This window comes from Cupressus sempervirens, chromosome 11 (genome assembly GCF_028749045.1).
Source record: "Cupressus sempervirens isolate cs-2001-9-10 chromosome 11, ASM2874904v1, whole genome shotgun sequence".
In the NCBI taxonomy this organism is placed as follows: domain Eukaryota; kingdom Viridiplantae; phylum Streptophyta; class Pinopsida; order Cupressales; family Cupressaceae; genus Cupressus; species Cupressus sempervirens.
This window is the reverse complement of record NC_143128.1, coordinates 648472700-648487521: the sequence shown is the minus strand read 5'-3', so window position 1 is coordinate 648487521 and position 14822 is coordinate 648472700. Positions and strand designations below refer to the sequence as shown.

Genomic DNA, 14822 nt, shown 5'->3' with positions numbered 1-14822 from the left:
CTTACATCTTGCCTTGCTTATTATGAAACCCAATGAACAACATAGAACTATATCTCCAACTAGATGCAACATATGCCACTAATTTAACCAAGACAATGAATGGATGCTAGGAAATATTATCTCAAAGAACCTATATGTGGAGCTATGTGAGATTTGTTTAAAGTCCAAATACTACAAGAATTTATGTAAAATAAACATTATTGATGATTCTTTTTCAAAATTCAAATAAACTAACTGGTCTGAGATGATATGAAATTAGTTTATTAGCATTGTCATCGATAAGACAAAAGATGCTAAAAATATTATCCCTATGTATTTGACTATAATTTATATGATATTCATTAGCACATAATTCTAGTGGACATGGTCCTTGATTTCGCCTTAACAAATATGTATACGATCAAGCCTCAACCATGTTTCTTAACTTTAAAATTGTGCTTCGATCATACACTCATAACCTTGCCCTCCATTAGAAATTTCCCAAATACTCCAAAAAGTAGTCAAGGGTCTTAATAATCTCAGCCAAGTTTTACCAAGATAAATATTAACATGATAGAAGAATCAAAATCAAATAGCATAGTTTCAAGGATGGACCTCTACCTCCTATAGCCCTTTGATTGTCCAATTTGTTGCTTTCCCTAATGTTGATGACAAGGTGATGCACATTATTTGAGCAATAAATGTGGCCATCAAATAGAAAACCAATGACTATGGATTTTAATGCACTCCAAAAGGATGTTTTACACCTTAATTCTTTTAGCTAAAAAAAATATATGATTTCCAAAACAAACATAAATTAAAAGATAACTTTGCAACATGAGGTAAAAATGAGGGATTCTTCTTGAAACTATTTCTTTTGCAAAGAGAAACAATAGTGGTTGAGGTCTATCTAGCACAATTAGATGTAAACTATAAAAGTAGGGATGCTTTCCTACTACAAAACCAAACATTGACTAGTTTAGAGAAAGTTGATTTATGCTCCATGATAACTTGCAATATAAAACTTAATAATTTCAAGTTGACTTGAATAGAAAGAGAGTGCTTTAGCACCTTGAAAGAAAATTAATATAAATGAAATATAAATTGTACCCAAAAGAAGGAATGAACAACCCAAATGGAGAAAAATGAAACAAATAGAGGGGATTTAGATATGTACATGTGTGAAGGCCTTGAGAGCATAATTCTTTGATTATTCTTCTCAATGAACTCATTTGTGTGAGATTTCCTTCCAACCAGTTTGATATTCACATCAGACTACAAAAGATATTCCAACATTTGCTTGAATGAGAGAATATATTGTTAGAATACATTATAAAACATTTCCTGGATATTCAAGGATTACAATTCTAGATCTTGGGTTTGACAAAGAAATGGATGTTACATTTTCTTCCCACATCACAAAATGATCTTAGAAGTATGAAGTGTAAGAAACAAAACAATGAAAATTGTGCTTCAAGTGAAGGTGATAAAATTATAGAAAGAAAAGAAAAGAAACTTGAAAGAGCTCACTCTTGTCAAGAAAACAATCATATATGTGCTCCCAACAAACCGTATGCTTGCTAAAATTCAACAAATATAGATGAAAATTTGAAATATATTTAATATACAATTAATAGAGGACATGTTACCCACCATCAAGAATAAAAATTGAAATAATTTGTAATATTTTCTTAGATTTTCTATGACAAATGATGATATGGAAAGATCTATACAACAATTGCTTGAATTGAAATAATTTGTAAAATCTTTCTCCAATGCAAAAAAAGAAGAAGAGAAGTTGTAATGGAGAACTTTATGTCACATCATTATTGATTGTAGAAAATTGAGTATAATATTGAATTGAACATTAATATTTTGTATTAATTTATGTTTGTGTGTGTCAATTATATATATAAAATAAATATGAAAAAATAAAGTCATATAATTGAATTAGTTAAATTAATAATTTATTTTACATTGAAATAATTTATTTTATTTGCTCATTGTTCATAAATATTTTTATATAAAATTATATAAAAAGACATATATATGTGACAATTATATAGATAAAATAAATATGAAAAAATAAAGTGATATGATTAACTAACTATCTATCATGTCATAGAGAAACTAACAAGTGCCACGTAGTGGCATGCATTTGCCTTATAATTTAATTGTATTTGTATTAAGTTTATAGAATATAAATTGTTATTTTTTTTGTAATTTAAATATTCTTTTACTAAAGACTTATATTATAGTTAGAAAATTATTGTGAAAAGTGAAAAATGATTCATAATTAATAAATTTTGGAGTATAGTTATAAATAAATAAATAGTAGAGTTGAAAAAATAAAAATAAATTGCACTGTCTTCCTATAACATCATATAGGCCCCCATTGTCAATCTTGTGGTGCAGGATAACAACAAAACTCTAGTGAACAACAAGGCTTTAAAGTTGGGAATGAAGGAGAAAGGGGAGGTTACCCGCAAGGATCTCTAGGAGCTCAAAGATAGGTGCAATGCTATGGAGGAGGGTGTCTCCCTATTCTCAAAGTTCGCCCTTAAGGTGACTCATGCAACTGACACTACTCTTTAGCTCCTGGGTAATGTGTTGGAGGAGGACAACCTGGGGAAGGAGGACTCAAAGCTTCTCTATGGCTTCCTTGCTGAAGATTGGGCCAAGGTGCTCTTGGTTGGAAAAGGAAAGAAAAAAGATGCCACTTAGGGGCCTTTTGTTTTCTGTTGTGTTTGGTACTCTGTTGGTTTTCACTCTCCACCCTTTGGTGATGGTTTTATTTTTTTGTTTAAACTTAGTTCTGGGCTATGGGAGGTATGATGGGGTGACCACCTATATGCTTTTTGTTAAACTGTTAAACTCAACCGGTCCTAAGGGTTGGAACCCTAGTACTTTTAAATACCGTTATTCTACTACTTTTGTTTTTGATGTAAATTGTTAAGGGTGCTGTGTCTGGTTGTCTGCTAGTTGTTGGCTGACTTTTAGTTGTGACACCACTGTTGTAATGGGCCAACCCCCTAGTTTTGACTAGTTTTATATCAAAAACATCATATATTTATTTCCATGAGAAATTTTAATATAAGCAATTTCTATTTAGCATGAATCTAAACAATGAAATCAATATTAAAATTAATATAATTTCATATTCGATGTGTTATCTATTTCTCTATATTTTATTTGCAATTGATCTTTTTAAAATATATTAAATTCACTTCAATTATTATTTCATATTTTTGATATTAAATTTAAATTTATTTTTTAATGTGCTTCCTTCTACCCAACAAAGTCCAACATAACAATTTTATTTATTATAAATGAAATATTCTAACATTTTTTTTCTTAATCACAATAATCCACATATACATAAACCTAAGTAACTTTATTTTATTACATTTTACTTTTTACATTTTAATATTAAACATATAGAACCAATTAGATAATAATTTAATCAAGCCTAATGTATAATTATCTATAATGAAATAATCTAGATTGAATATAAAGGTAATTTATTTTTATAATTTTTGTTATCATTTAATTTTAAAAAATTAAACTTTTCATTTATATGTCTTTCTATATACGTAGCAACATATTTATTTTGCCTCTTAAAGAATTTCATTATTAATGATGTCGTTATATAGAGAAGCTCATTTGTATAAAATATAAAACTTCTAAATGAATAACAAAACTTCGAATTATTGAAAAATAATTACTTCTAATTTGCCCATAGATGATAAAGTAATACAATAAATTGTATGATAAATCAAAGAATTAATTTTTTAGATCAAAATATTACCACTTAAGTGCAGATTGAATGGAATATAGCAAGATTTTGGACTTTGGTCCTTTAGTTCCATCCGCTGATCAGTCTCGTATGTGCCATAAGGCTCTTTTACACCATCTCATTACTTGTATCAGGAAAATAAGACACATGTATGATTCAGTGGCTCAGAAAGATCTACAAATAATGAATTGCAGATAGTTAAAGCAAAATTTGTTCGTCTTTACATATTTGAGGATCAACAATGGCAGTATCTCTGATATCCCTCACGAATTCTTTAGAACGAGCAACCCAATTGACAAAATATTTGCCGTCTGCAGCAAATCAACAGGAAATCTCTGCAATTTACGCTTCTCTCAGAGAAACGCAGCAAAGCATCCAGAATTTCCTGCAACAACAAAAGCAGCAGCCGGCGCTTAGCGAAAACGGTATTATTAGTACATACTCAGGAGGTTGTGAAGAGCAAGCAATGGCGGAAGATGACGAAGGCGACCAGCAGATGCCTATAAAGGTGGAGGACGAGGAAGTGGAGAGGCTGCAGGAGACGATGGAGGAGGTTTGCGCTCTACAAAATAAGCGGAGAAAACGCGCGCGCTCCTCAGATCCACCAGTTGCTCTTTATTGTTTTAATAGGTCTTGGGCGAGAGAACATGGGTTCAAACCTCAGGACCGGCAACGCAAGTTCGATCTCATTTTCCAGTTTCACGCTTGAGGAAGCTCTTTTTTCAGGTAAACCATTTATTCAGGGGTTGATAGTTGTAGAAAAGTGGGGTTTTCCATGCTCACAAGAGATTGGATTCTTGTAAACCAGTATTCGTGGAATTGATTCAAAATTTTAGTCGAATCTATGTAAAACATTATATAACAGGGATTTAATTCCTGAAAATGGTGTTGCTTCATGTTGTTGGTCAGGTTCATATTTTTGAATTATATAAGAATTTCGGCTCATAATATGACTATTGAGCTTGGCTTGACATCGTTATGGTCCCTCTTTATGTTTATGTTTTGCAAAAGGAAGCAGGTCTAGAATGGTGGGGTCAATCGCAGGCAACCTTAGGGTTGTAGGGTTAAAAACTAAGTTATTTCCTCCTTTTCATTTTCAATTTAAGGCTTTTCTGTTATATTCTGCTGAGATCAACTGCCTAATTTGATTAGGTTCCAGCATTATGGATCTCTCTGCTGGATGGTGGATTCGTCTTCAGGGAGAAGGATGTTTGTTGTAATGCAAATAGAAGATTATAGAGTATAAGCTATTGAGCTTGGCTTTGCATCGTAATTGCCTACTTCTTTATATTTAAGTTTTGCAAAAGGAAGCAGGTTTTGACAGGTGGGGCCACTTACTTGCAGCCAACCTTGAGATTTTAGGATTTAAAGTTATGTCGATTTCTGCCTAATAAAGTTCCAACATTGCGGATCTCTCTGTTGGACACATCTTTAGGGATAAGGATGTTGTTCTAATGCAAATACACAATCATCGAATATAATGAGATTAATTGACAGATTTGATTTTGGCAGTGGTATCAAATTGTGTACAAAATTGTTGTTTAGGGCAATACGTCTTCACTTTAAAATGCAGTCCATTCCCAAATAAAGTCTTATTGATTGAATGACTTGATAAATCATAATCATTGCATTAGTGGTGCCAGCATGCATATTGTGCTCAGTTTTTTTGCAGTTCTGTGGATACGTCTCTTTTAACTTCTTAGAGTCTTTCAGGTTGTGCCAAAATTGGCGATTCGGTCTGGGCAAAAAATTATTTACTGGTGCACCACTTTGTCACATGATATATTTCTTGAGATTCAGAGAAAAAATTTTGGTTCCTCAATTTTAATCTATGATTCGAATGTTTATTTTCTGATACTAGGAAACTTCTCGTCGGATTTCCTTAATTTCCACAATTTGATTTTTGGCGCAGAGGTATGAGTCCTCCAAAATCTCTATGTTGATTTCCATGATGGTGTCCAATGTTCACCCTATCTTGGCCAAGCATCCTCTGACCAAAACGCTAAGTGCAGGGTGTATAATTGAATCCAGAGCAGACTGTCATAAGGACAATAATGGTCAGGGTTGAAATTTGGGGTACATTTCAACATATGCTGTCATGCCCCTCAATAAACACATAAATTAAGCAATCGAATCAGAATACTGTCTTATTCTATGACTTCACAATTTTCAAATCAGCCCAATCAGGCCTGGGCCGTCAATGGATGAAGGGGAAGTCATTTAGCATCATAACAGTCTTCTTGGAGATCCCAGTAAGTAGGGAAGCAATCAATGATGATATAATAATAATCAAAGATAGTGACAAACAATAAAGCATAATATGATTAAATGTAAGGAAAGTGATTGTTAAAGTGGTTTGGAACCAAGAGACAAACAATCAGTTAATGCAAATGAAGAGATGTAGCCCAAGGAAGACACTGTTAGGAAGAGGGGAAGCTCTCCAAACAAATTAGGAGATATTTAAGGATCAATCATTGAGCATTCAAAGGACACAAGGGACATCAATCTAAGAAAGACATCTGATCAGAACTTCAGATACCCTTATACCTATGATATTGCATCTATTGGGTGGATATTTTGCAACCAACAGTTTTGAATAAAAATTTAATCGCAAAATAGGATGACCAACCACAGCGTGTGAGACAGAGTCTCTCCTACCTTAAAGGGAAGGCTCCCTCTTCTCACCGTTCCTTGGATCAACTCAAGGTAAGCAAGGAGTTGAGAGATTTTGTAAGGGGTGTTACCAATATTCTTTCCTCTTAGTTTCAGGAAAGAATCCACTTACATGCAAAGTGAGTAATGGGCAAGATGAAACCTCAAACTACACTTCTATCTAAAGTTGTAAACGGTGATACCGATAAACTAACACTAACTCAAAGGCTAGCTGAAAGCGTACTAGTTTGACTCTAAGTCCTGTTCAACCTATTCTATAAGAATAACCTCTACCATTGGGGCACAAAGACTTCCAGAAGTAGTGAATTCTAATTATTTTTCGTGAATTTGAGATGGTAATACAAGCTATAGTCAAAGTTCCTAGTCTATGTATTGCCACAACTGTCCCAATCAAAACTTTGGTCCCATTGCTTCTTAAATCACTATGCTCTATTATTGAACACACAATAATAACATGAATCAAAGACAACAAACACAAATTATAGTCAAAGCTTTTAATTTTCTCTATTACAATTGCTTCCAGTCAAAGCTTCGAATCCAATTGCTTATTTTATTCACTTTTCTCCCAACTTCATACTACACAATCAAAGTTATACTTGCATAAATGTGGCAGAGCTTTTTTGCATACAAAAAAAGATGATTTTTACAATGAGGGGACACTTCATTATATAGGCAAAGGAGTTGACAAAAAGTGGAGGAAAAAGTGGGAGCAACTCAACCAATGTTGACCCGGTCTAACTAAAAGAGAAATTATTGGGTTACATGCAACTACACGTGCAGCTTCCATTACATGTAATTACATATTTTCATGTAATACATCCTCTTCAATTACAAACATGAAAGAAGAAGAAGAGGAAAGACGGAAGAGAATTGAAACAATCTTAGGGATTGTTCTAAAGGGCCTTGTACTTGGTGATGCTATCCCGAACGATCATAAGATCGAAAGTTCTTGTATTTTGTGCCACTGCATTCAGCTTGATAACAATGGTGTTGTGTCTTTTGATAACCTTCGACTCTATTTAATGAATTGTCCATTGTCATTTGAATCTTGATGTGATCAAACTTTTTCTCGTTCAAGTCGTCGTGAATTCTCCTTTGTAGATTGGCACATTCTGGATTCTCAGACACTTTGAAAACCTTCTTGACAATGTTTGGATGTAAACTTGGAATAACTTTCCATCAGCACCTTTAACTTTTTATTTATTTTAAACAAAGTGCTTTGCTGATTCTCACACGAAATTAGGTTCTCAGACAACCATCGAGAAAATGGAGACCAAATGAATTACCACCTTTTTGAAGCATGCCTTCTTTACAAGATGTCTTCATTCTTTATAGAAATTTTGGCATATTTTGAATTACTACAACATGAAAGTTTCAATGGGATTGAATCTATGAAAGCTTTGAGATTTGAGTTACAATGACGAATCCATGAGGAGTGGGTATTTGAAGTATGAATTAGATACTCATGGAACACATATGATGGCTGTAAATGAAAACTCTCTTTTAAAAAGTGACTTGGGCTTTCAAGATGTTATTGCATGGAAAGTGGATTACATGTATATGCAACATGTAATGAGGAATGAAAAGTGAGATGACATGATAATGCTTATGGAGAATGAGCTTACATGTAAGTGCATATGAAGAATGAGATGAAATGCTTTATGACATGAAATGATGGAATTGCAGTATTTTGCTCATGAAGTGTAATTGCATATGGAGAGATGGAAATGGAAAATGGAAGAGGGACAATGAACTTTATAGTCATCTTTGGTGAAAAGGTGAAGTCAAAGTACATGAAAATGAATTTTTTTGACTTTTCAAAAAGTGACTTAGTCAAAAATGGGTTTTGGAGATGCAGTTACACGTAAAGCTTTTTCATGTGATTGTGTCATGCGAGTGAACATGGAAAGTGAGATGAGTGAAAATGAAAGCGGAAAATGATATTACATGCATGTGCGGATGGTGAATGAGATGGAAAACATGTAATCGCATTTGTTGGATGAGATGCGAAGTGTTGTGACATGGAAGATGGAAATGAAATGTGATGATGCTTTCACATGAAATGAAACAAGAACAAGTTCTTGGGAAAGAACTGGTAACTTCTCCAAAGTGGAGAAAACTGGAAAACAAGCACGCAAAACATAAAAACTTCAAAAGAAAAACGTACCTTTGGCAAATGACTCAAACATGTCAACAAACAAAGCTCTTCAATATGCAAATTCGAATTTGGAGTTTGGGGAAAAACCAAAAACATGAAAATGAATAATTTCATCATTTTTAAAGGAAAAATACACTTTCCATGGTATCAATTTCAACAAGTGGCTATCATCAAGCAATATTGTGCATAAGATTAGCAAGATAAGCACAAATTAAATAAGAAGAAAGAACATGTCCACTTACATGAGGATTAGATGCCAAAAATGATGGAGGAAAATGCTCCAAAGTTGAAAATTTCTTCAAAAACACTTGGACTCTTTCAAACTTTGCAAATTTGAAATGGAGAAGGTAGCAAATAAGGCGTTTTAAATGGTAGATGCCAAAACGTGCCTTATCTTTGCTCTATATCCCAACGTTTTTGGTCGCACATGTATGTGGGACGTTTTTGACCAAAAACATGATTCTCAAGGCATGGAAATAAAACATTTTGGGTGTTAAAGATCAAAACATGTACCAAGATGCAATGTAGAACACTTAAAATGCCAAATTGATTCCTCTTTGGGCCAAAACGTGAGCCAAAAATGGTGTTTTTTGAAGATTTTTTCAAAAACCTGCCCTTGGAAGGAGTTTGAAAAAATGTTTTATGGCAAGATAAATCGATTTTCATTGCTTGAAAACCCATGCAATAGCAAAAACGACCCTAATAGAGAAGATTTTGTGAAAAACCCTAAAGTACATCTCCCACAATCTTAAAAAATGGGTTCTTGAAGGCTCTTTGCACGTGTTCTTCCAAAAATGGGTTGCTTTAGGGCAAAAGCATGAACTTTTAGTGCAAAATGCACCTTTTTGGTGTCCATAGCATATATTAAAAACATGCTAAGATTCAAATCACACCTTTTCATGGTCATTGCATGTTTTAAAAATCCCTCCATGGTGCAAAACACACCTTTTGGGATTGCAAGCATGTTTTAAAATATGCTTTTTAACTTAAAAAATTACCTTTTTGGGGTGATTGCATATTTTAAGTGAAATCTCACATTTTAGATGCAATAGCACATTTAAGTTATAAAACTCACTTTTTTGATGTCATTGAACATTTCGGGTGAGTTATATGCAGTGACATAAAAAAGGTCCACCAAGACACAAAAAAGGTCCACTTTTGATGGATTTATATATCTAAGTTGAATTTTAGATGCAATGGCATGTAAAAGTTCCACTTTTGATGGATTTTACATGTAATGACATGTGAAATGTCCACTTTTGATGACTTTAAGTGATTTAATAAGCACATACAATTTAAATTTATTAAAATATTACTTAAGTGGGACATAAATTATATTTACATATCATATTAATAATATAATATGTAAATATCATTTAACAAGTAATATTTATTAGAGCATTTGATTCAAATGCTAAAAATTAAATTGAACTATATAGTTAATATAGTCATAAAAGTGAAAAATCAAAAAGTAAACTCAACTTAAAATTATAACATATAAGTGCACTATAGTTAGTTTAAGTGAAAAATTAAATGATAAAGTAACTTAAAAACATAACATAAAGTGAATTTAAGTTATATTTTTCAAAAAGTGAATGTCAAATTAGAAATGTAACATGATATTTTTAATTCGTGATGTTGCATAAAAAAGTCCACTTTTGGGGCACTAAAATGACCATTTCTCTTGACTAACAACTTCGATTAAGCTCTAGGTTAGATCAAATGGAAAGAGAAACCGAAAGCCATGACTTGAGCAAGACCAAAGGACTAAAAACCAGCAAACACATACTCAAAAACAAATAAAAAGACAATGAAGGCCTCAAAAATCAAGCATAGGCTCAACAGTAAAAAAAAATGAAAAAGATTTGACGAAAGCCTTCAGTCAAAGGATTCATTATATTAATTGGAGTTGATTGGTTGATCAATACTAACTAATCAAATAATGAACTAAACTCAGAGAAATGCAAAACTAAGTTGAAAAAGTTTCGTACTGTTACTTACATTTTGTGGTGACAAAATGCAGGACGACAACATCTTTATAGTGGTATGGAATCTAAAATTGCACGCTGAATTACAATTGATGATGTATTCATTCTGCATAAGTGTAATAGATAATAGCACATTGATGTGCCTATATGCTACCATAAATAACAATGCTATCATCGTGTTTACTATAGTCAATGTTATATCTGATCCACTTATATTTTCATTAATCTTGTTGTTTGCATTACTAGCTTTTTGAATGTAAGCAAATTGCTATATAATGACTGTAATAGGCCGATAGGGTTGATAATTAATCATAAATTAATATCAATGCATATGCCTATCATATATGGGTTGGAGGAGATGAGATTGCAAGATTTGGTTCACCGGCTTCCCTAAGCCTAAGAGGGGTAATTAATCATAGTTGGACATTCCCTCCTCTTGTTGGTGGAGAGGTGATTTGATTGATCCAAGTGAGGAATTGGCCATAGTTGGACATTTTGGCTCCCTTGAACTAAGTACACCACTCCAATTGGGGGAACTGGTCATAGTTGGACATTCTCACCTCTTGTGAGCACAGAGGTGATTCGATTTACACGTGGGGAATTAGCCATTGTTGGACATTCTTGCCACTTGTAGGACACCCCAAGGGGTAGTTGGACGTCCTTCTGTTTATGTGATGTAAGTTTGTTGTAATTTGAATATGATATGCTTTTGCATGTAGTTAGGCTGGGCAATTTATTGGTGCCTCTTGTAGTTCCTACCAAAATGTTTTGTGATTGGTCATGGAGTTGTTATGCAACCTATCTTAAGAAACTCCTTATGTGATAGTTATGTGTATGATTTTCCCAAACTGTTGATGGCTAGATTAATTTTTGCAAATTCTATTTTTGTAATTGTTGTTAATATGTAAATAGGTGAAACTCTAGCTTGGGGTCATTATAATGGTATCAGAGCATCGTTCTTGCTAGCCCAAGGGATGAGCGATAGTTGATGCAACTTAGTCAAAGAGCTTTAAGGGCTCTCAAAAGGGTGAAGGTTGCAAATCAAGACAATACAAGAAGTGAACAAGGATCGAGGGCTTCTATGAATCAAATAGTCCAAGCTCTGCAAAACATCACCTCTACCATAAACACCATTAGACTCAATCCAAGGAATGAGAGGAACGTCACCCCTAGCCAATACAAAAGTGATAATAGAACTATTGACGGATCAATTCATGAAACAACCTAACCTTCCTTCTTATCTAGGAGAGATGAGGAAATTGATGCAACTAACCCAAACAAACTAGCCCAGGGATATGCAATACTTGACCCTAAAGTCAAGAAAAGAGTCCCTTTCTTATAATATTTTGAGGTTGGAATAAAGAATGTTCATAAAAAGAGGAATATATACAATGTGTAGTAGGTAGGCTGACCATCCCTAACTTTGACGAATTATAAAAATCATAGCTGGTTCATGGATTTAAATACTTGAGATACTTATCTCTTAACCCAATGTTAAAAGAAGACACCATTAAATTTTCTATACTACATTTAGAAGGGTTTGCCCATGATTGGTGGCACTACGACCTAATCATTCAGAACCACCAAAACAAAAAACTTATGATGCCTTCATAAAGAGTCTAATTGAGAGATTTGACCAAAAGCATTCTAAAAACCACTTTAGAGAATTAACAAGAATAAGGCAAATAGGAATCATTGAAAATTATATGACAGAGTTCTCAAGACTAGCGGTTATGGTTTCTAGAATATCCAAGGAAAGACTCAAGTAATATAGAGGGTTATCAAGTAATATCCATGGCCTTGTAAGCGCATTTGGTTCTGCCCCATTCCAGGAAGCAATATAAAAGGCCACACATCTTGATGCTGCCCAAAGAAGTGAAAAGGGGAATTCCAAACTTATCACATAAAAGGATAGAACACTTTACAATGAAGAAGGGCATAAAAGAACCTTTATCCCTAAATATAGCTGCGATGAATTAATTAAAAAAATGGAAACCAAGATATGTAGTTGGGAAAACAAGTCAAGCTCACAATATAGAAGCAATATATGAAAGAGAAATAAGCCAGGAAGAAAACCAAAGAAAAAAAGCACAAATTATGGTGACAAGGATGAATAAGGCAAAACCTTACATGCATCTCAAGGTCATTCAAGAACCATCCTTTCAAGATTTGGAGGGTCTTCAAAGGGCAAAAGGTAACAACCCTTTTAGATAGTAGATCAACCCACAATGTTTTTGATGAAATTCTGGTTGCAAGATTAAGATTGGAAACTGAAGACTTTAAAGGTTTTAAGGTGATCCTTGCCAACGGATCTACCACCCCATTTGGAAGAAAATTTCCCCACTGAACATTCTTAATGATTTATAGCTTCAGTCGGATAAAGTCCAATCAATAAAATCAAATCTTTAAATGGCCTATTGCCGTTATACACTTGATGTCTATTTTTTCTTTGTGCTCTTGCTATGAGTACCATTAAATAACTAATGTTTATATTTATATATATATGCGCCTGTGTTATTAGTTATCCAATAAACATTAATTATATATTAATACCATTGCTAATGATAACAACTGAATAACATTAATACGAAGTATTGATCTGAGAAATCAATAAGTGATTGATTGTTTTAAAGAAGTCAATACCATTTAATGTGCAAATATTAACATGTGTTTCCTTGCTATTAGCAGCATCACAGCCGATTCTATAAAACATTAAAGGGCTGTTAATATGAATCAACATATTTAAGCCAATAGGGGCATACCTCACATTGAGACATGTCCCTATGTGAATCAAGTTCACCTAGAGACACGTCTTTACGTAAGACATGCCTCTATGTTGAAATATATATATATAGATTGCAAATGCTTCTTGGAAAACACATACAATACATTGAGTGCCACTACAAGTTGCAGTAAATATAAATATATTAATCAGATCTATGAACATTGAAATATACTTACAGATCTGCTCTCTTATCCTCTGGTATAGTTCTGCAAAAGAATAATCATATCAAATCGAAAGGAGACCAAAACAAGAATTGATTCAGATACTTAATATTAAAAGAAGAAATAATTAAAATTCATCTATTGCTTAAACTTATCTAAATTTAATTCTTTGTGATAACCAGCATATCACATCATAAAACTCAGTGAAGTCCACGATTAAGAAGGAACCTTGAAGTCATTTCACAATCTTACTTCGCAAGCGTAGCATGAGAGATAACCTTATATCAAGAGAGGACTGAATGTTTGGTGTTTCTCCTCGAAACATTAAGTATTTGATTCTGTATGTTGTAGTGGAACAAAACTCACATCAACATCTAGGAGTATTGTAAGCGAATGAGACAACTGCTTCCTCAACCTATTTTGGCAAGAATAATTCAAGTTAATCATAACATAAATAAAGCCTAGCACCAGCTATTAACCACAAGTAGATGGGAAAACATAATTAGTCAATAAGTGCTTGGAAAGCATAGTTACACAACCTTGAGGGACGGGGGGACAAAGGGGCCTTAATTTGGGGATGGTAGGGGGATGATGGTGGGGGACTGTGGGAGGTTGTATATACTATACATATGGTACTTAAAGTGCTAGTTATGAAAAGATGTATTGCAATATAAGATATAAAGATGCAAAAGAGTAAATACTTGAACATTGCATTGAATTGGAACATTGAACATTGAACTTAAATAGTCAAATCAGCAAATAGTTATTATTGGGACATATCCACATCCTCGGCGGAGGTGGTGGAATCTGGTGGCACCATTGGGGACAGGGGAATGGAGTCCCCAAGTCGTCGGTGCATCTCTATCCCCAGTGCGTGGGGCAAAAAGGGGGGGGGGGATGCATCCTTGTGTTACTATGTTGGAAAGATATCTAAGGAACTGTTGTGAGGTTCTCACATCATCACCCCAAATTCTTTGGGGACCCCCTTTTTTTGATTACCTCAGCAAATTTTTGGATTGCCCAAAAAATTTTGAGTTTTGAAAATTTTAAGCCTTGGCACCTTTGGGGCAATTGTGGGGAGACTTAGCTTATTTTCACCCTTTTTTTTTTAACTTGATTTTCTAAAGCCACCAATTCTATCCTTAGGCCGGACAAAATTTTAAATAACAATATTTGGCAGGATAAAATTGTAAATTTGTACTTAGATGTTTTCTTTTGAAAATCCAGATATAATTGTGTAAATTTGAATAATCTTTCAAAAGAAAAAACTTGTTAGACTTAA

The 14822-nt window shown here is 33.5% G+C and overlaps 1 protein-coding gene across 1 annotated transcript; it reads left to right on the top strand.

The window, feature by feature from the left end:
• The first annotated feature begins 3840 nt into the window (after positions 1-3840).
• LOC149531436 (uncharacterized) lies at positions 3841-5297 on the top strand. Its single transcript, XM_089810935.1, has 2 exons — positions 3841-4501; positions 4928-5297. The coding sequence occupies exon 1, from the start codon at positions 4017-4019 to the stop codon at positions 4482-4484; it is 468 nt and encodes a 155-aa protein (XP_089667061.1). The 5' UTR covers positions 3841-4016; the 3' UTR covers positions 4485-4501; positions 4928-5297.
• The last annotated feature ends 9525 nt before the right edge of the window (positions 5298-14822 follow it).